The sequence below is a fragment of the Cimex lectularius genome, unplaced genomic scaffold, assembly GCF_000648675.2.
Source record: "Cimex lectularius strain Harlan isolate CLEC.00 unplaced genomic scaffold, Clec_2.1 scaffold37, whole genome shotgun sequence".
Classification (NCBI taxonomy): Eukaryota; Metazoa; Arthropoda; class Insecta; order Hemiptera; family Cimicidae; genus Cimex; species Cimex lectularius.
This window is the reverse complement of record NW_019392682.1, coordinates 23,570-45,054: the sequence shown is the minus strand read 5'-3', so window position 1 is coordinate 45,054 and position 21,485 is coordinate 23,570. Positions and strand designations below refer to the sequence as shown.

General features: G+C 33.9%; 1 protein-coding gene across 1 annotated transcript; it reads right to left on the bottom strand.

The window, feature by feature from the left end:
* Positions 1 to 263: 263 nt before the first annotated feature.
* On the bottom strand, positions 264 to 19,979 carry LOC106665436 (phospholipase A1 member A-like). Its single transcript, XM_024225658.1, has 7 exons — positions 19,910 to 19,979; positions 7,860 to 7,986; positions 3,145 to 3,278; positions 2,842 to 3,087; positions 2,599 to 2,784; positions 2,375 to 2,546; positions 264 to 431 (listed from the first exon to the last, which is right to left on the bottom strand). Exons 1-7 carry the CDS (start codon positions 19,941 to 19,943, stop codon positions 374 to 376), a joined length of 957 nt encoding a protein of 318 aa, XP_024081426.1. The 5' UTR covers positions 19,944 to 19,979; the 3' UTR covers positions 264 to 373.
* Positions 19,980 to 21,485: the final 1,506 nt, after the last annotated feature.

Here is a 21,485-nt window from a genome sequence, read left to right as displayed (position 1 = left end):
GTTACAATAATATCAGACAGTCTATCAGTGACTAACCTTTGGTCATTGTTCCTTCAAAACTAGATAGAAGTTTGCTTGCACGAAGCTTATTAACAATATAACATTATACTATCTCAACTTCAATTGTTTTAGGTGATAGCAGAATAAGTTCGGGCATATACTTACCTGTAGACAAAGTGACTCAGTTTAAAACACTCTAGATAAACAAATACATATATTTTATACAACACAGTCAAAATAAATAAGTCTTTTAATTTACAATTATTACAACAAAGCATTTAATTCAAAGTTTAGTATTCCAACTTTGAGATGACCCTAAGTTGTTTATCACAGGCGGCGGGATGAGCTGTTGGTTGGATTTCATCGTCCATCATCAGCCAAGAGCATACGGACTAACGTCGTTCGTATTGATGATAAATACCCCAGAAGCTCTGAAGCATAAAAAAATTCTGGTGTGTAACAAACACTTTGGATCAAAAATTTTTATAGTTGAGTTTATTCTTGGTTACGAGCTTGTAGTTTTTACTTCTGATCTGTTCAGGGTTTTTTTTTTGGGGGGGGGGGTTAAACCCATTATAGCTACTCAAAAGATGGACACCCTGTATAAACTAACCAAACCAAACAGTGAAGATGGCGAGAACCCGAAACGCGTTTGTGACAGGTTTAACATCTTTTGTAGTAAGATACATTTATAGATTTTTTTTTTTACTTCATTTATTTGTATCTACAACTGTACATGTATTATATACAACTAGCAGATTGGATTTCAGATTATGTGTTTGGCATTATGGGCGTTATAGAGAAAGCTACACATTGGCAGCCGCGATGGATTAATGAAATGATATTAATCATTTAAGAGGTCTCTTATCCATATTCTTTTCAGACGTTTACGTGGTAATTGTGGGGAATGGAGTAATCGTATTTGTGTGTTGGTGTATTTTGGATTGAAAACTTCGTAATCTTCGAATATTGGAATACTTCGCCGATCCATATACTTGGCACCCGTACATCCAAATAGGTTTGAGTAGGTATGTGTATGTCGAAAGTTTTGATTTTAATGGTAATTTTGATTGTCGGTTGAGAAGGTAATAAAGAATTTTAAATCGTTTGTTCAGTGTATGTTTTTTTAATCGTGTATGTGGATTCCAAGTTAGTCTTCTATCAAATGTAAGTCTTAAATGGTTAACTTTGTCGGATTGAGGAACAGTTTCATTGTATAAGTATATGCTAGGACAAGTCTCACGACGGAGTGTAAAGGTTGTGACTTTGAAGGATTAAACTTTATTTTCCAAAGATGCTCCATTTTTCAATTGTTGATATGTGGTTTTGTAACATGAGTGAAGCTTGTGTAGAAGAGAGATGGCTTGTTAATATGGCGGTGTCATCTGCGTATGTGGCGGTGAGTGTATTCTCATTTGTGGGCATATCAGAAGTAAAAATTGTGTACAACAGCGGAGCGAGTATTGACCCTTGTGGCACACCTGCAAGCACATCTTCCATCCCAGAAGTCTCCGTATCCTGATTTACTGCGAAAAATCTCTCTTTAAGGTATGATTGTATAATCAGATAATAGGCCTGGGGTAAAAATAATTTTAATTTGTACAATAATCCCTCATGCCATGCTTTGTCGAAGGCCTGAGAAACATCTAGAAACACTCCAGTCGCGTACAGTTTCTGCTCGAGACACGAAGTAATGAAATCAGTCACTCTGTGAAGTTGATGAGTGGTGGAAGGATGGGTTCGAAAGTCAAATGGTCTGGTAAGATGTTGTTCGAAGTAGCAATAGAGATAATTCTTTTGTAAATTAATTTTTCGAATAATTTAGAAGGAACGGGTAACAAACTAATAGGACGATAAGACGATGAGGACCTTAAATTTTTATGGGGCTTTGGGATCATTTTAATGTAAGAAAGTTTCCATTGTATGGGGAAATGTGTAGTCCTCAAAATTGCGTTAAATAAAGAAGTCAGAAAGACGACTGCTTTTTTGGGAAGTTCTTGAAAAACTTCAGCTGTTATCAAATCATGACCAGGTGATTTTTTTGTAGGAAGCTGTCGTATTTCTTGTGATACTTGTTTTGGAGTTATTGGCTTAGGTGGCAAATCTAGGGGTATAGGTGTTACAAGTAAATCTGATATAAATTTATCGTGTTCGGTATTCCCTAACCATCCCTAACCATCTCTAACCATCTCTAACCATTTATAGATGAAATTATAACGCAAGGCACTGTATCTTTGTAATGTTATTAGGCAAATTCTCTGATTGATCAAAACAGAAGGATTCGCATATAAAAATGATAGGAAACGACCAATAATTAAGAAATACTTCTGTCACTTCGAACCAGTGTCAGTTTACATAGGAAGAAGACACTTACGAAAGATCCACATGTTCTCCCATTGGGGTCCTGTTAGGAGAGGAGTCGAAAGTGCAATAGCCGCTTAGGTAAGTCCAGAAATTGGAGCAAGGCTTGGCCAGGAAACCGATTTTGGTCCTAATAGACTCGGCGAATAGCTGTGCAGCCCTCCAGTGACTGCATAGCGAAGGGTCTGAAACAGATAACAATGAACTGCTGAAAACCTTGATTATATTGAGGCTTACTCGTATGGTTGGCACATCCTGGCTGGATAGGAGAACGCGTAACGTAAAAATCTTGAGTCCCACAAGGTTCCAGTTTTCCGTAGACGCCCATGCTCGTGTGGATGACGTCTACGAAGTCCGCGTCGTACGGGTCTAGCTTCAGCTCGTTGATCGGAGTGGCGAAAAATGGAAGAGCCGGATCCAAGCCTGTAAACTCAATAATAATAAAAACTTCCCGGTAGAAAAACAGTTAATTTTTTTCACCGGTTATTCGGTTGACTTTCCGGCCGAAATGCTCGTTCAAGAAATTGCTGGTGTAACCGGCAACGTGGGCCCCAAGGCTGAATCCGACGATGTGGATGTGGCCGGTCGGAGCGAGGTGGTGAATAGCGATCGCTGTGCATTTGCCCACCTGCCAGGTGTTCACCACTGCTGTTAAATAACAGGGCCTGTTGGCCAGCAACTGCCAATCCACCAGAAGTACGTTCGAGACATTAGTTAACAGATATTCTGCCGAAATCGGTTAAATTCGTTATTGGTGTTTTAAAAATGACAATATTTGTGTACCTGACAGGACACCCTCGAGAAAAGACGTGCTCGAAAATCCGTGAATTAAAACTTTAAAAGGTACTGCTGAGTCGTACCCTTCAATTTGAGCGCTGTTCCTTAGGTTAATCCGCTGCGGTTTCAGTTGGCCCGACCTAACAAAATATTTGTCAAAATTCTCTAGAACTTCAAGGTTTTCATGTTCACCTCCAATTTATTGTTATTATCTTAGGTGGATGCGGTTTCTGAAATAATTTTTTAACAAATCCAGAATTTCTTATTACTAATATTTCGTGTATTATTTTGTAGCCTATGTCTTAACAATCCAATATTAATTTTAAGAATGAATTTTAAGAAAAATGGCAAAAAGGAGGGAAAATTGGAAAGTTGGGTTGGAAGTCAAGATAACTCAAGTGGTAGAGTAGCATCGTATCAAGCCGAAGGTCGTGGGTTCGAATCACGTTTGTGACACTGCCTTTTTTATCTCAACGAAAAAACTTAATTATTTGAATGATATTAATTGGTCAAGCGGACCACGAAAACTAATGAATTTAATAAGTTAAATTGAAGTAAACCTTCACTAAAGCTCTTCGTGGACGTTTCATTTGTCGCCGAGAATCAAATAGATTACACGACATTTAAAAAATGGCAAAAAGGAGGGAAAATTCAATAGGTGGGGTTGAGATGGGAAGTTAATACCCGAGTAGATCGAAGTCAAGATGGGCTCAAGCGGTAAAGTCACGGCGTATCAAGCTGAAGGTCGTGGGTTCGAATCCCGCTTGTGACATTGACTTTTTTATCTTAACTAAAAACCTTAATTAATTTGGCTGTGGACAATGTTGGTTAAACATCTCCACCAACTCCTAATTAATGAAAGCTGTAAGCACACATAGCACACCCACAACAAATATGGCACAACCCAAAAAAAGAATATTATACAGGCGAAAGAGGTGAACGTTTACTTCTTTTGTTCGTGTGTATAAACAAAAACTGTCTGGATCCATCTGTATTATCTTTCAAATGACCAAGACCCTAAGGGAAAAAGTTTTAAAATTTCAGCTGTGCTGCCCCTCAAAACTACCCCTTTTTTGAGTTGTGTCACTTTTTTTGCATATACTGGCTCTCGGTAATTTAAGTTAGGTCATTTGCTCTAACGATAACGGTGGTTAAAGAATGACTCTCAGGGTATATTTTGTGATAGTAACAGACAACAAAAAAAACCTAACAAACAAGCATAAATATCCTTTTTAAAGTTTTACTAAGAATATTTTTGATCCAAATGTGCTTTCTTCCTCGAGTCAGGGCTAATTACTTACCTAAAATACAAAATTAATTATTGAAATAAATGTTTTTATTGATTATTAAAAATATTCTAATTAAGACATTAAAAATGTTTAAACTATAAATTTGATTGACATAAAAAAAATCAGTGTCACGAGCGGTATTCGAACGCACCAACTTCGGCTGGAGTGGATCGAGGTCGCGAAAGCTCAAGTGGTAGAGCAGTGGCGTATTTAGCCGAAGGTCGTGGGTTCGAATCCCGCTCGTGACACTGACTTTTTTATCTCAACCAATCCTTACATAAAGATTAATTAATTGAAAATAGTTATTTGGTCAATCGGACCACGAGCTCTAATGAATTGTACAAAATAACGTAAAAGTTAAATGTGTTGTGATTAGTGATCGTTAATCGATAATTATTCCGAAATCGTGAGATGCAGTCTGGCGTTATGTACGTTTCAGAAAAACATCTTTATCGTGCCAACGTTTCGATCTTTATTGAGATCATCTTCAGGGCCTGGGATTTACAAACATTGTTTACATTTAACAAATACATATTTTGTATTGTATAAATTCACTTTTTCCACATCCTAAATGTATTTGTTAAATGTAAACAATGTTTGTAAATCCCAGGCACTGAAGATGATCTCAATAAAGATCGAAACGTTGGCACGATGAAGAAAATGTTTTTCTGAAACCTACATCACACCAGNTAATAATAATTCGTGTCTTATTTTGTAGCCTATGTCATAACAATCCAATATTAATTTTAAGAATGAATTTTAAGAAAAATGGCAAAAAGGAGGGAAAATTGGAAAGTTGGGTTGGAAGTCAAGATAACTCAAGTGGTAGAGTAGCATCGTATCAAGCCGAAGGTCGTGGGTTCGAATCACGTTTGTGACACTGCCTTTTTTATCTCAACGAAAAAACTTAATTATTTGAATGATATTAATTGGTCAAGCGGACCACGAAAACTAATGAATTTAATAAGTTAAATTGAAGTAAACCTTCACTAAAGCTCTTCGTGGACGTTTCATTTGTCGCCGAGAATCAAATAGATTACACGACATTTAAAAAATGGCAAAAAGGAGGGAAAATTCAATAGGTGGGGTTGAGATGGGAAGTTAATACCCGAGTAGATCGAAGTCAAGATGGGCTCAAGCGGTAAAGTCACGGCGTATCAAGCTGAAGGTCGTGGGTTCGAATCCCGCTTGTGACATTGACTTTTTTATCTTAACTAAAAACCTTAATTAATTTGGCTGTGGACAATGTTGGTTAAACATCTCCACCAACTCCTAATTAATGAAAGCTGTAAGCACACATAGCACACCCACAACAAATATGGCACAACCCAAAAAAAGAATATTATACAGGCGAAAGAGGTGAACGTTTACTTCTTTTGTTCGTGTGTATAAACAAAAACTGTCTGGATCCATCTGTATTATCTTTCAAATGACCAAGACCCTAAGGGAAAAAGTTTTAAAATTTCAGCTGTGCTGCCCCTCAAAACTACCCCTTTTTTGAGTTGTGTCACTTTTTTTGCATATACTGGCTCTCGGTAATTTAAGTTAGGTCATTTGCTCTAACGATAACGGTGGTTAAAGAATGACTCTCAGGGTATATTTTGTGATAGTAACAGACAACAAAAAAAACCTAACAAACAAGCATAAATATCCTTTTTAAAGTTTTACTAAGAATATTTTTGATCCAAATGTGCTTTCTTCCTCGAGTCAGGGCTAATTACTTACCTAAAATACAAAATTAATTATTGAAATAAATGTTTTTATTGATTATTAAAAATATTCTAATTAAGACATTAAAAATGTTTAAACTATAAATTTGATTGACATAAAAAAAATCAGTGTCACGAGCGGTATTCGAACGCACCAACTTCGGCTGGAGTGGATCGAGGTCGCGAAAGCTCAAGTGGTAGAGCAGTGGCGTATTTAGCCGAAGGTCGTGGGTTCGAATCCCGCTCGTGACACTGACTTTTTTATCTCAACCAATCCTTACATAAAGATTAATTAATTGAAAATAGTTATTTGGTCAATCGGACCACGAGCTCTAATGAATTGTACAAAATAACGTAAAAGTTAAATGTGTTGTGATTAGTGATCGTTAATCGATAATTATTCCGAAATCGTGAGATGCAGTCTGGCGTTATGTACGTTTCAGAAAAACATCTTTATCGTGCCAACGTTTCGATCTTTATTGAGATCATCTTCAGGGCCTGGGATTTACAAACATTGTTTACATTTAACAAATACATATTTTGTATTGTATAAATTCACTTTTTCCACATCCTAAATGTATTTGTTAAATGTAAACAATGTTTGTAAATCCCAGGCACTGAAGATGATCTCAATAAAGATCGAAACGTTGGCACGATGAAGAAAATGTTTTTCTGAAACCTACATCACACCAGACTGCATAGCGATTTCAGAATAAGTAAAAGTGAAAAGACAACAGTTTTGAAAAAATATGAAAAACACCATTTTAATCAAGTATGTTGTTAAAATAAAGGAAAAGAAACTAAAATAATTCAAGAAAAATCTAAATCAAGGTATGTCTTGAAGAAAAAAGGAAATTCAGTAGTTACAAGTTTTTGACATACAATATTTTAAAATCTCATCATCAGTGCCTACATTGATTTCACGTTACGAAAATCATATTTGTTTCATCGATTTAACAATTGTTTTTCATAATTTTAATATGTGATCCGGTAGAGTATAAAATCCTTCGCTAAACAAGAAAAAACCTACTCGAAATATGCCAATTCTAGAGCTAAGGTGCACACCTAACAGCTAAGTGTCCACCTACACTGAATCATTTTTCCTGTATCATCACACACCAGAAAATTTGAAAAAACTCAATAATCAGGTTTTCAGAAGTTTTCGACTTGTGTAACTTTTCTTGTGGGTGTACAATATACTCCCAATAATTTACCAAGTTCAAAAAATGAAGAGCACTCCTTAATCAAAGCATCGTGGCTCCCTTTGCCAAGAAAATGTTACTCTGTTTAGTGAGGTTGCATTTCAGACAGAGGCGAAAAAGTGCATCAAAGGACCATTGCAGAAACTAGCAGGAGAACTGCTAAAACTAGGACGTGTTAGGACAAAAATGATAGTAAGACTGGACACTTCAGAATCCGGAGACGCATAAGAGCAGAAGAAACAAGCCTGTGAAGATATTACTCTAAAGAAGAACAAACAGCGGAAAATATCCTATATTGGTGCTACCTGAGCTGAGATTCCTACTCCTGGAAGAGAAAAAAGCAAGGAGCAAAACTGGAGCTTAACAAAATTTTGATAAAAAGACTTAAGCTAGACGGTCATTATGGTCTGCTTTTTCCTAGCTCTCTCGATCTTTCAGTCTCGTTTAAGCATTTAAAAAATTATAATAATGGTTAAACATAACAAAATTATAGTAGTTCATTTCGTTTAAAAATAGCTTACTTCGTATAGAGAAAGAATTTAATCTTTTTGTTCGAGTAGCACGGCTCGTTGTACTGGACGACGCAGGGTCCCTTTTGCAACTCGAATTTCGAGTCATCCCTTCCTAAAATCCCGCCAGTTTGAGCGACTGAAAACAAAAATAAATTATCCAGATAAATTTGAGAAAAAATAGATTTGGGATAATTTTAGTTTTTATTTTTATTTACAATTGTATGTATGTGTTTGTGATTGTAAGATTAATTGGATTTTGCAGCTAAGTTCATCCAAATTATCAAACTTCCAAGATAACTAATTCAACATGTAGAATTATGCTGACTTAAAAAATCTAGTGTACTTTAAAAAATAACAAATTATTTCGGGTCCAGTGGTCAAATGGTTAAGGCGTGCGATTCATATTGCAACGCTTGCGGTTCTGGGTTCGAATCCCGACAATGCCTGTGGCTTTGTAGCTGAAATAATTGTAATTAACCTTCGTCCATCAAACCCAACGAGTGGACGTCTAGACTTTAAGCCCCTCATGACTAACGACATGATTTTTTTTTTTACTTTGGTCCAATATCCAATATAAATTCACTGTAACATAGGCAAGTGTCCACGTATAAATGAACATTGGAAAAGCATTCTTTTTAATCTAATTTTATTTATGGCGTCCTGGCAAAAATAGAGCCTAATTTCTTATTTTATAATCACTGGTGGTCATAAGAAATGAAATATCTTTCCGTCCGATTTAACATTTATTATTAATAAATTAACCACTTGCGGCTCGACATGTACTGTTATCAGGGCTTTCGAGCTGTATCGAAGGCACTTCGGACCAGTCCCTTGGCCATCTTCTTCAGTGAGTTGAGAGTGATTGCGCCCGAATTCCGGAGAGATCCTCGAATTACTTGGAGAAGGCGGGCAAATGACGGGCAGGATGCTGAAGAATATATTTATAGGGTGTTCGGCTATTCGTGTTACAAACTTTGCCAGTAGATTCTACATTCAAAATGGAACCAAAAAGTCCTAATTAACTATGGTCCGAAGCTCAACAGTTTCGGAGTTATACTTTTTCTGATTTTTTAAGATTTCACGACCTTGCTTCAAATAAACAATGATAACTCCAAAACTAAAAGATTTTTGACAAATCCGTAGATACCATTGAAAACTACGTTAAAATTTCCAATGATCAATACTAAATTTGTTAACCTTTGTGAAATAAGCGTTTCAGCAGCGAGAACATTTTCCCATCGAGCGAACACACATGACAAACCCTGCGTGTTGTAAATCATCGTAGATGTGTGTTGGACAGTCAATTTGCTCATCCTTTATTTTGATGGCGTATGAAGCGTAGATTTTGATTTTTTCCATTTTTTTAAGGAAATAAGCCTTAACTTTTTGATAAAGAGATAAGAAGTAAGAGTAGAATATTGTACTAAAACGGTGTAGGTTGTTATGAATAGTATGATTTGAAGTATAAAAAGGAAAATTTATAATTTGGCCGATAATTTTAGATTGAATTGAATAGAGTCGTTGGGAAATGGAATCCTTTGTATGAACCCCACACTTCACAAATACGCCAGGAGAGGTCTTATGATTAAAAGTTTGCTGTCAGTGGCTAATTTTGATCCTGCGAAGTAGTCCTTTTAATAATTTTTTGTATAACATAAATACCAAATCAGTCGTTTAGCCATGAAAAGTTCAACATAACGCAGAATGTGGTAGAAAATGAGATTCCATTTATACTCATCGAACTACAGTTGTAAAATTTATATGTACCCGTTTAGTTAGGTTTGCTTTCATTCTCCAATTTGTGAACCATACTGAATTCATTTAACGTTTACATGTGTAGGAATATCTGCAGTACATACTGAAAATAGAAAGGGGCCAAGTATGCTTCCCTGAGGAACACACTTTAACGAGAACCTGTATGGGGTGAGAGTACAGTTCCATGACGGACTCGGCAAATCGTTTCGTCAAATACGAACTCAATTTCCGAACAAAGTCTAAAAACTCGATACAAGACCTGTTATAAACATCCATTCATTGCTGTTTTTGTACAGTGATAAAGATGGTATTGTTAGCAACAGTTGAGTGGTCGAGTGAAATGAGCGGAATCACGATCATTTTTCTAGAAGATTGATAAGGATATACAGAGTGTCCAACTACTCGTGTTACAAACTTTCCCAGTAGATTCGACATTCAAAATGGAACCAAAAAGTTCTAATTAACTATGGTCCTAATCTCAAGAGTTTCGGAGTTAATTCACTTTTTATGATTTTTTAAGATTTCACGACATTGCTTCAAATAAACCATGATCAATCCAAATTTAATTTCTTTTGGACAAATCCGTTTATACCGTTGAAAACTACGTTAAATTTCCAATAAGGTGTTTTCAATACTAAAGTATTAAACATAGGTGAAATAAGTGTTTTAGTTGCCAGAATTTTGAAAAATATATTTTTTTAAGTTGAAAAACTTGTTATAGTGATTTCAAACTACTATTTACAAACCTAGAGACTAGCAAATGTCAGAAAACGTACTCCATTTAATATCCTTTTTAGGGGTAGAAAAGCTTTTTTTAATTACTTTGTTCAAAGATGAAGAAATTGATGAAGGAAAGGAAAAAACCGTGGTTGTGGGAATGGTAAGGTGGGGGAAGGATTAATAATAATAAAAAATAAAAAATTAAGGAAATTTTGAATGAATTTATTAAACGTTTTTATAATTTTAATTCGAAACCAAAATAGTGCAAGGGTTAATTTATTTACCACCACGACGGCAACTTTGATTAAAAGATTATCGTATTATTCTCCGGAATAAGAGAATTTTAAGATTTTAATGCATTCATACAAAATTTCCTTAAGTTTTTTATTTTTTATTATTATTAATCCTTCCCATCTTATCATTCCTACAACTGCGGTTTTTTTCTTTCCTTCATCAATTTCTTCATCTTTGCAAAAAGTAATTAAAAAAGAAATTATACCTCTAAAAATGATATTAAATGGAGTACATTTTCTGAAATTTTCTGGTCTTTAGGTTTTGGAAATAGTAGTAGAAATTCTTAGAAGTAAACGTTTTTGCACAAATCCGTTAATACCATTGAAAACTATGTTAAATTTTCCATAAGATGTGATATTAAACTTGCAAACGTTCGTGAAATAAGTATTTTAGGAGCGAGAACTATGAGAAATATTTTTTTTAAACAATTAATTAAGATTTTTAGTTGAAATAAAAAAGTCAATGGCACGAGCGGGATTCGAACCCACGATCTTCGGCTTGATACGCCGCTACTCTACCACTTGAGCTATCGAGACCTCGATCCAATCGGACACCAACTTCCCATCTCAACCGCACCTTTTGAATTTTCCCTCCTTTTTGCCATTTTTCAAGCCAAAGATCGTGTGTTCGAATCCCGCCCGTCTCATTGACTTTTTTATCTCAACTAAAAACCTTAATTAATTCTAATATATTAATTGGTCAAGCGAACCACGAAATTAGAGAATTTTTTTAAAAGTTAAAAACCTTACTCTGGTGATCCTAAACTACTATTTCCAAACCTAGAGACCAGCAAATTTCAGAAAACGTACTCCATTTAATATCCTTTTTGTGGTCTAATTTATTTTTTAATTATTCTTTTCAAAGATGAGGATATCGATTGAGGAAAGGGAAAACCGTGGCTGAAAGATTGGTAAGGTGGAAAATTAAAAAAAAAAACTAAAGAAAATTTGGAAAAAATTAATAAAACTGTTTTTAAGGTAGGTGTGAAACCGAAACAGCGCAACTGTATAATTATTTACCAACACGACTGCAACTTTGATTAAAGGATTATTGTATTATTATTCTCTGGAATAAAAAAGTTTTAAGATTCAAAACGTTCTTAGTTATCTATGTGATATTTTTCTAACTCTAGGGCTAATCTTTCTAATGAAGAATACGCTGATATAATTTTATGTACTGGTTTTGCGGGTTTAATGCGAAGCAGCGCGTCGAAAATATTACGGAGGGTGGAGAGCATTGCGAATGAAAATTGAAATAACATTTAATAAATTCATTCAAAATTTCCTTCAGTTTTTTTTATTTTTTCTTATTATTAATCGTTCCACCATACCAATCCTCCAACCATATTTTTTTCCTTAACTTCATCAATTTTTTATCTTTGCAAAAATTAATTACAAAAGCAATTGCACCACTAAAAAGAATATTAAATGGAGTACGTTTGCTGAAATTTTCTGGTGTCTAGGTTTGAAAATAGTAGTTTAAAATCACCATATACAATTTTACAACTTTAAAAAAAATTGAAGTCTTGCTACTAAAACTCTTATTTCACGAATGTTTTCAAGTTAAGTATTGATGACATCTTGTTGTAAATTTAACGTAGTTTTCTATGATATCAACGGATTTGTCCAAAAAAATTCAAATTTGGAGAGATCATTGTTTATTTGAAGCCAGGTCGTGAAATCTTAAATCGTGAAACGGACCGACATTCCCTGGGTCCTTCCGGCACCTTAATTATTATTATTTTTCGTCCATTTCATAGTTGGTTAACGCAGAATATTCTAACTTGGCATCATTTAAAAAGATAAATCATGAAAATAGCGCATTTTTGCATATTTTAAGAAACATTCTATAAGCAAAGTAGGTCAGAAAATGGTCTAATGTTGGATATGACCTCATTGTCGCGATTCTAGCGTTATAAAACCTTTTGATAACGACTTCCGAGGAAATCGGTATAAATTAATTGTTTGATGTATAATATCGCGCGACTGGCATTCCTAGTACAGGATCTTACATCGGTTTTCTGAAAACCTGGTAGACCGATTTTCATCGTTGATAATTCGTTTTATAGAAATTCCCGTGCATATTAAAACTGTATTAAACATTAAAATCGGACTATTATTTCCATTTAAAAAAACTAACTCAATTCCTGACAAATAATTTTGCTATATTAGGTATTTTTCTTAAAGAATATCTATAGAAATATTCTATATATTTTATTGGTACATACATCATTATAAAGATACCTTTTTTTTGATGATATATACTCAAAAAAGGAGCAAATTTGAAATATTAGGGAACAATCCATTACAGTTCGTGGTCCGATTGACCAATTAACATTTTTTAATTAATTAATGTTTATGAAAGGTATTGGTTAAGATAAAAAAGCCAGTGTCACGAGCGGTCCTTTTCTACGTACATTTTCGAATCTTCTGATAAATCCCAGACCGTTCGAAGGTTCGAACCTTCAACATCATTGCATCCTTCCTCGAGAAGAAGTAGTTCGTGGTTTTCCCTCCTTAAATCCTACCTGATATACTTTAATGAGATGGGATGGATTATTTCGGACGAAAAGGGACGAAGATACGGGCGTTTCTCAGGGCAGCGCCCTTGGTCCGTTATTGTTTTCATTAACTGCGGATATTCCCATCCCCACAGTACTGTCTTACTCTGCGCTATTGACACTGCCATTTTTTACTCCAACTCCCTTTATAGCAGAACCAAGTAAAATATTTGAAAAAATGGCAAGAATTATTCCCAAAACATACCCTTTATTACATCACACTATTTATAATATTTTATAACCTCACCTTCCTATCGAAGACATGAGCTATCTTGGTCGGTATCTAGTCAAGCGACATAAACTTCATAATATAATTACAATTAATTAAGGTTTTTAGTTGAGATAAAAAAAGCCAGTGTTATGAGCGGGATTCGATCCCACGACCTTCGGCTTGATACGCCGCTGCTCTACCACTTGAGCTATCATGACTTCGATCCACTCGGACATTAACTTCCCATCTCAACACCACCTTTTTTTTTTAATTTTACCTACTAATTGCCATTTTTCAAATGTCGTGTAATCTATTTGATTCTCGGCGACAAACGAAATGGCCACGGAGAAGGTATACTTCAGTTTAATTATTAAATCCATTACAGTTCGTGATCCGATTGACAATTAACATTTTTCAATTAATTAATATTTATGAAAGGTACGAAGTGGATCGAAGTAACGATAGCTCGGATGGTAGAGTGGCGGACCAAGGTCGTGGGTTCAAGCCGCTCATGACACTGACTTTTTTATCTCAACCAATACCTTTCATAAATATTAATTAATTAGGGAACAATATTACATATATTATTTTCTTGCTATGAAAACTGTACACAGGGAATAATCCCAGCCTAAATAGGACCAAAATACAGGTCATGTTACTATCCTCAAAAAAAGTACCCAATAATAATTTGTTGAAGTGGTGAGGAACTGTCAGGAATGAAGTGCCAAGCTAAAGGGTTGATACTACTTAGTCCATACTTTCTTTTGTAAATAATGTATTACAAAGGCACATTACAGATGCTGATCTATATTCGCCAAAGTGGTGAAGAGCGGATGAAAAAGAAGTATTTTAGAAGAAAAAAAAATTAATTTTTTTGCCGATGTTTCGGCCTTTATTCGGGTCATCTTCAGGGATTGGGTGAATAAAAAATATATGTTGATCGAAAGAAATAATTATACAATAATATTATAAATTTTTTAGCGAGTATTTCCTACTCATGTAAATGATGGTGACATTCTTGGTGTCATGTTTGTTTCTTGTGAAATTGCACCACACTTTATGCGAGTCTGCTAGTGTTTTTTTTAAAACCTAGGAGACCCAATTTCATGGTTGATAATCCGTTTAAAAAAAATTGCCGAATGCATTTTTTAACTGCTTCAAACGTTAAAATCGGACTATTATTTCCAGATAAAAATGTGATTCATTTCTGACAAATAATTTTCCTATTTTGAGCATTTTCTTAGAAATCTTTGATGTACTTTTATGGCACGTAAATCGTTAAAAGGTTACATTCCTCTTTCAAATGTTTGTTTTTCGCTAAAATCCTTTTAGCTGTTTTTGAATTATAGTTTATTATAGACATTCTGATAACGAGTTCTTAAAAATCGGAAACATTTTAAGGTAAAAAAAAATCTATAATTCCAATTCAAACAAAAATTTATATTTAGGGGTCTTCAGAAGTCTTAAAACGAAATTTCATATTAGTTTCACGAAAAAAAAAAGTTTGTGGCCTAGTTTACTTTAAAAAATATTTGGTTTTTAGAAATTTATTGGTCTATAGTAAAGGTTGATAGCTTTTACTATATTTTATTGCAATATCCTCGCAAAATTCTACAAAATTGTGTATTCACATAGTTCATTTGTGCAATTAACGGCGAAATGAAAATATTAAAAATCGGAAAATTTTAAATTTCGAAAAAATCGATTAGGTTTTGTGGTCCGATTGGCCGATTGAAAAATGGCAAAATTCAAAAGGTGGGATTGAGACGGGAAGTTGGCGTCCGAGTGGATTGAAGTCAAGCTAGCTCAAGTGGTAGAGTAGCGGTGTACCTAGCCGAAGGTCGTGGGTTCGAATCCCGCTCGTGACACTGACTTTTTCTCTCAACCATTGCCTTACTTAAAAGATTAATTGTTTCGAAAAAATGTTTGACGAAACCATGGCCTATTCAGAACAGGTGGGGGATTCGTGCTCAATATTTTGGGCCAATAATAACAATGTTTTTATTTCAATCTGCATATAAAATGCTGTAAAATGATATATTCACACGGTCGGTTTGAATAAGCAGAACGGCGAAATAAAAATATGAAAAACGTAAAATTTGAACTTGTAAATGAAACCAGGGCCAATTTACAAGAAGTGGCGTTATAAGTGTCCGATATTTTGGAGTGTATAATCACCAAAATTGTTTGGTCCAAATCCGTGACACCAATCTGGTCGTCCCCTTATAAATAGGAACATAGTACTCATAGTTGTATTTTATTGTTTTATTTTTATATTATTTTTTATTCAGCAAAGGGTAAATCTGCCTAGTGGCTATTTTCATTTTATTTTCTCTGGAACCTTGCATATTGAAAATTCCTCTGTTATCTTAGGTTATCATTCAAGACGTTATATTTATTTTATTTTTCTTTATAGCCTGTAAACCTGGTAAACTATCTAAGTAAGGATTTTCTAGTTGGAAAAAACTGTTGCATTCTTAATCAATTTTATTAGTCCTATGTCTAGAAAATACTTACTAATTTAAGGTCTTTCGGACTGTCAAATACGCAGAATATAAGTAAAACCCTTATCCTTCTAAAAATTTGACAGATATTACGAAAATAAGTGGATCCTGATCAGATTCATCAGGCTGAAGACAAATGTCTTAAAAAAATTTCATACGTGTTGTAATATTACTGTTAATTTTATAAAAAATCATAAATATGCATTTATTTATAATTCTTCGCACATTTCTAACAAAATGAGAAACCATAACGAACAGAAAAATGTGGACAGATTGTAAATACTTCAATTTTATGCTGTTCGATTTAAAATATGTTAGGTACGTTTGATCGAAAATTCCTTTAAATTTACAAACCAAAGGAAACAGGAAAGCAACAAATTTCGAATATCCTGCAGAGATGCAAGACAACGTGGACAAATATGAAACCTTTTAACAGCCTGGGTGTCCGAGTTTTTTGAAATGGAGGCGTTTATAGTTTTGGCTACATCCCAAAATAGTTTTCAGTTCGTATGACGAACGTCGAACGTCCTCCGGACTCACTAACGGTGAATATCAATAAACCATTCGCAAGGTCCGGTTGACCCAAACCCTTTTTCTAGTATCGAACAACTATCTAGCAGTTCAAAGCAAAGAACATGATATGATTTGGAAAACAGCACAACTGGGAAAAGTTGTTTTCCTACTACTTCCTTCAGAACTAAATGTTTTCTAATAATTATGATAATTATTCATTATTAAATTGTTGTCTAAATTATTAACATTTGAATTAATTTAAAAAGAAAAAGGAACTAACCAATTTCTAGCTCGTGATTTTTCCCAATCTTTTCCATCTTTCTTTATCACAAGTCTTTTCTTCCTTGTTTCATTTTTCCTTTTACTTGTTCCGTCATTGTTTTATTTTGGGTTAGTGCAGTAGGATCCTTATGACGTGAGGAAAGTCTTTCTAGCTTGTACAATACTTTTTCACATGTTTTTCAACAGGATTTATTTTAATAAACAACAAATAAGATTGTTAATTTATACAAATACATATTAGTATATATTAGAAATGTGAACAGAATATGTTTTATTTCAGTTTTTTTTTTAAATTTCAGTATTTTCCGCGTAGGTGGTGATTATGGTATTAGTGTGTGCAGGCAGATCAGAGGTATAGATGATGTAAAGGATGGGTCCAAGTATGCTTCCTTGGAGGACGCATAAAGTTAATTTTGTGTTGACGGTCAAGGCGGATTTCAGTCCTAGATGTAGTGGTCCGAGCTCTTTCTTAAGTTGTTACCTCTTGTATGGGTATTCCTCGACAGTCTGTGCCACGTATAGTCCTAGGAATTTGACTTGAATGGAAGACAGTATCTCAACGTGTTCTTGGATGTTGGAGGTAGTTTGTTTAGAATTCTGTTAGAGGACAAAATTTCAGTATTTTAAGCTTAGGTAGTGGTTATGGTATTGGGGTGTGCAGGTAGTAGGGGGTGCAGGCGGTGTAGATGATGTAAAGGATGGGTTCAAGTATGCTTCCTTGTAAGACGCCCGCTTGTATCTGTCTGGTTGCCGAGAATTCGTTGCGAAATTAAAAAACAAAATAAACACTTACACTAGAAACTTCTATATTGTCCAATAGGTCGCGAAGCACTGCCACTTTCGTCCGGCGAGGATTATTCGGAATAGTGCATGTTAAGCTTAGGACATTTGATTTCGATGAAATTTCGTATACCTCGATTTTATGCCATATTTTACGAAAGGAATATTAAGGTAAATGGAGATAGTGTGATAGGATATGTCGAAGAAATAAGTATACAGGGTGTTTACAAAGCCCGGCTGAATTTCTGTTGAACCAATAACGCCATAAAAAAATGCGTTTTTATATATTTTAATTTAATTTCAAATTTTTACCTTTTTTGGAGAAAAATAATACTGGGTACCTAAGCCCAGTTCAACTTCAGAAATTCAAATACGACCCTACACATCCTAAATTCCCTAATAAATTTATGAGTTTTGCTTTCAAGCGTGTAAGAAATGTGTGAGTTGAAGACTGAAAAATCATTCAATTAATTAATGTTTTAAGTTGAGATAAAAAAAATCAGTGTCACGAGCGGGATTCGAACACAAGACCTTCGGCTTGATACGTCGCTAACCTACCACTTGAGCAATCATGACGTGGCTAGGGCAGCGGCGTATCAAGCCGAAGGTCGTGGGTTCGAATCCCGCTCGAGACACTTACGTATACATGAGGAAGTAAACTTCTTTTAATAGTTGTGATTTCAAAAATTTAAGATTTTCAATTTATAGAGAATTATAGGATTTCTTAAAGCAATTAATACAACACAATATTCAAACTTAATCCAGTAATCAAAGAAAACACAAAAGTACATTTTTAACTTTATCTACAAACAGTACTGAAAGGAAAATTGCAAGAAATATTAGTTAAATTGTTCGAATTTTGAAAAGCATGTATGAGTAAAAACGATATTAGTAAAATTGGATTAGAAAAATCGTATTTAATTAATGACGTTTTCTTTAAGTTTAAAAACGAAATTATCTAAAAAAATGTCCTGAAAAAAGAGAAATTATTAAAATAATATTATTATTAATTATTAATATAATAATAATTAATTATTCGCAAATCGTGAGATGCGGTCTGGTGTGATGTAGGTTTCAGAAAAACATTTTNGCATCTCACGATTTCCGAATAATCATCGACTAACGGTCACTAATCACCACACATAATAATTAACAATGGTATTGTTAAGATTTTCAGATCTTTGTACCTGGACAAAATAGCACTGTCATCAACGAAACCATACAACGAAAAGGGCAATTATTTGCAAAAATCAGTAAAGGTAACCAGCAATTATAGTGAAACCTTTGGAATAAATATTAGTTAATTACATAAAAAATCAATTTAGGAAAAAATACAGGCCCAGAAAATTTCGGATTTTGAAAATGTAAAACTTGGTGGGAAACATTAAATGGCACTATGTAAGTAAGAAAGGTCAAATCAAGTAGTAAATTCAGGAGAAACCATAATACATCATATAAAATAGAAGGACCAAATCTAAGGAAAGACAGAATAGAATGGAAGGCGAAACAAACAGAAATATGGAAAAAATTGAAAAAGTGCACACCTAGACATCAGGTTAATTTCTCATAAACAACATTTGTAGCATAAAAAATATACATCAAGTTAAAACAAGTAACATCCTAGGAAAAACATAAATCTATGTTTGGATTGATATGGAAAAATAAATGGAAAAATAAATCATTTTTTAATGTTTTTTTATGTTTAATCAAAAGTGTGTAAACACCCGGTGGTTTTATTTATCATGCATTTTTCCATTTTTAATTTTATGTAAATTCTTGATTTAAAATATTATAAAACAACTTTGCATCTTTAAAAGAAGAAGCAACAGCATGAAAAACATAATATTATAATTTCTATCAGTAAACGGGTTGTCGATCTCGTTCCACTATCAAGTCGGAAATTAAAGTAAATTTAAGACCATAAATTTCAGCATTAAAAGGGTAGACGTTTATATTTGTTAAATTTGCAATATATTAACAATTGGTTTTGTATGTCCTGATGAAGTATATATATTCTTCGAAAGCTTGATGGAACCGAGCTTTTTTTTAATTGGCCTTATCACAGATTTTTAATACGAAATTGTTATTATATATAAAAATGGCAGTAGCAATTATATCAAGATAATTATGCAGTAAATTTTAAATTTCAAAGGTCGTGATTTTAACATGTTAAATTTCGTGACCAACCTGAAAACATCAAGGGGAGAAAAAGAAAGAAGATCATTGTCGTTCAGCTTTCCGTCGAGAACTGCCAGTATGTCATATACTAAAAAAACCCACACAATAAAACCTCCTAATTTTAAATGCTACTTTCAATCGAGAGGGAAAAAGCTCCTCTACGGGATTGGGTTCCCGTTTGCCCACATGCTCACATTTCCCTCGGACTACTGAACCAAATGGCCAATAAAATTATTTTTTTATAAAATCCGCACACACGCACCTGTGAAGATCAAGAAAAATAAAGGTAGGATCATGGTTTCTTCGACGCCGGCTGTCGACTGTCGGGCCGACTTTCCCCTTCGATCAGCATGGTCAACCATCAAAATTCTCATCACAACTGCCGTTTGTTTCGGAATTTGTTAATGACATGGATAATCTTGAAAATCCTTGTTCGATTTGTCTGTGAACTCTGATCTGGTTTACAATTAGAAAGTACATTCGGAATAAAACGAAAACAATTTATCCGAACAAGGCAGAATACAACCAAGAAGAATAGTATTTATTAGATTCACTAATTTCGTGGTCCGCTTGACCAATTAATACATTATAATTACTGAATTGAAAAATGGCAAAAAGGAGGGAAAATTCAAAAGGTGTGGTTGAGATGGGAAGATGGTGTCCGAGTGGATCGAGGTCACGATAGCTCAGGTGGTGGTAGAGCAGCGGCGTATTTAGCCGGAGATCGTGGGTTCGAATCCCGCTCGTGCCATTGACTTTTTTATCTCAACTAAAAACCTTAATTAATTGTAAAGTATTTATTAGCAAGAAAATTAAATAAATTCTTAGAATTAACTAACAAGGACGTGGGTCCAATGATTTTAATGGAACAAATTTGGTGATACGAAGTCGAACATATCCTAGTTTATGCCACTAGTACCAGCCGAGAAAAAACCATGTAAAATCATATGTTTTTCTGCCTTTGCCGTGCATGTGTTCCAAAATGGATTTATACATATCAGTTGATTAGTATTTTTCGTAGGATTAGAAAGTAATATAAAAACTCGTATTAAGTGAGATAGAATATAAAAAGTTACAAGTCAAAGCTATAAAGTAAATTTCGATATATAAAAGCCAAAAAGATATATAATTAGTGACTAAGCAGGTAAAAAACATGGTTTTTGAAAAAAAATTGATATTCTTAAGCACCCATTAAAGCCTATTGATTTACAATTTTAAAGCAACAAAAATATTCATCTTTGAGTGAAATCAGCTTGGGGCGTTTTTTCGTAGATATTGAATTACTCAATTTATGACTGAGTAACCTACCTGACTTGTATAAAACTTTTTTTTTTGTGAAAGAAACAAAGTTGATATTTGTTTTTCGCGCCCAAAAAAACAATAGTTAATACATGTTTTTTGTACGGTGGATAAAAAAATAATACAAAGGTTCGCATTAAATGATATAAATACATAAAATTACAGTTAAAGATATGAAATAAAATTAGATATACATAAGCTAAAACGGTATGTAATTAGTTACCAAAATCAAAAATTGATTCCAGTCAAGCTGGATAAAAAACATTTAAAATCTAAATTTAATAACTATAAAAATATACATTTTAGGGCTCAATCAGCTTGGGGCAATTTTTTTCGTAGATATTGAACAACATAATTTATGACTGTGTAACGTCCCTAAATTGGCTAAAACATATTTTTATGGAAGAAACAAAGTTGATATTTGTTTTTCGCACCCTACAAAAACCACACTTAATACAAGTTTTTTGTACGTTGGATAAAAAAATTATACAAAGGTTCGCATTAAATGATATAAATACATAAAATTACAGTTAAAGATA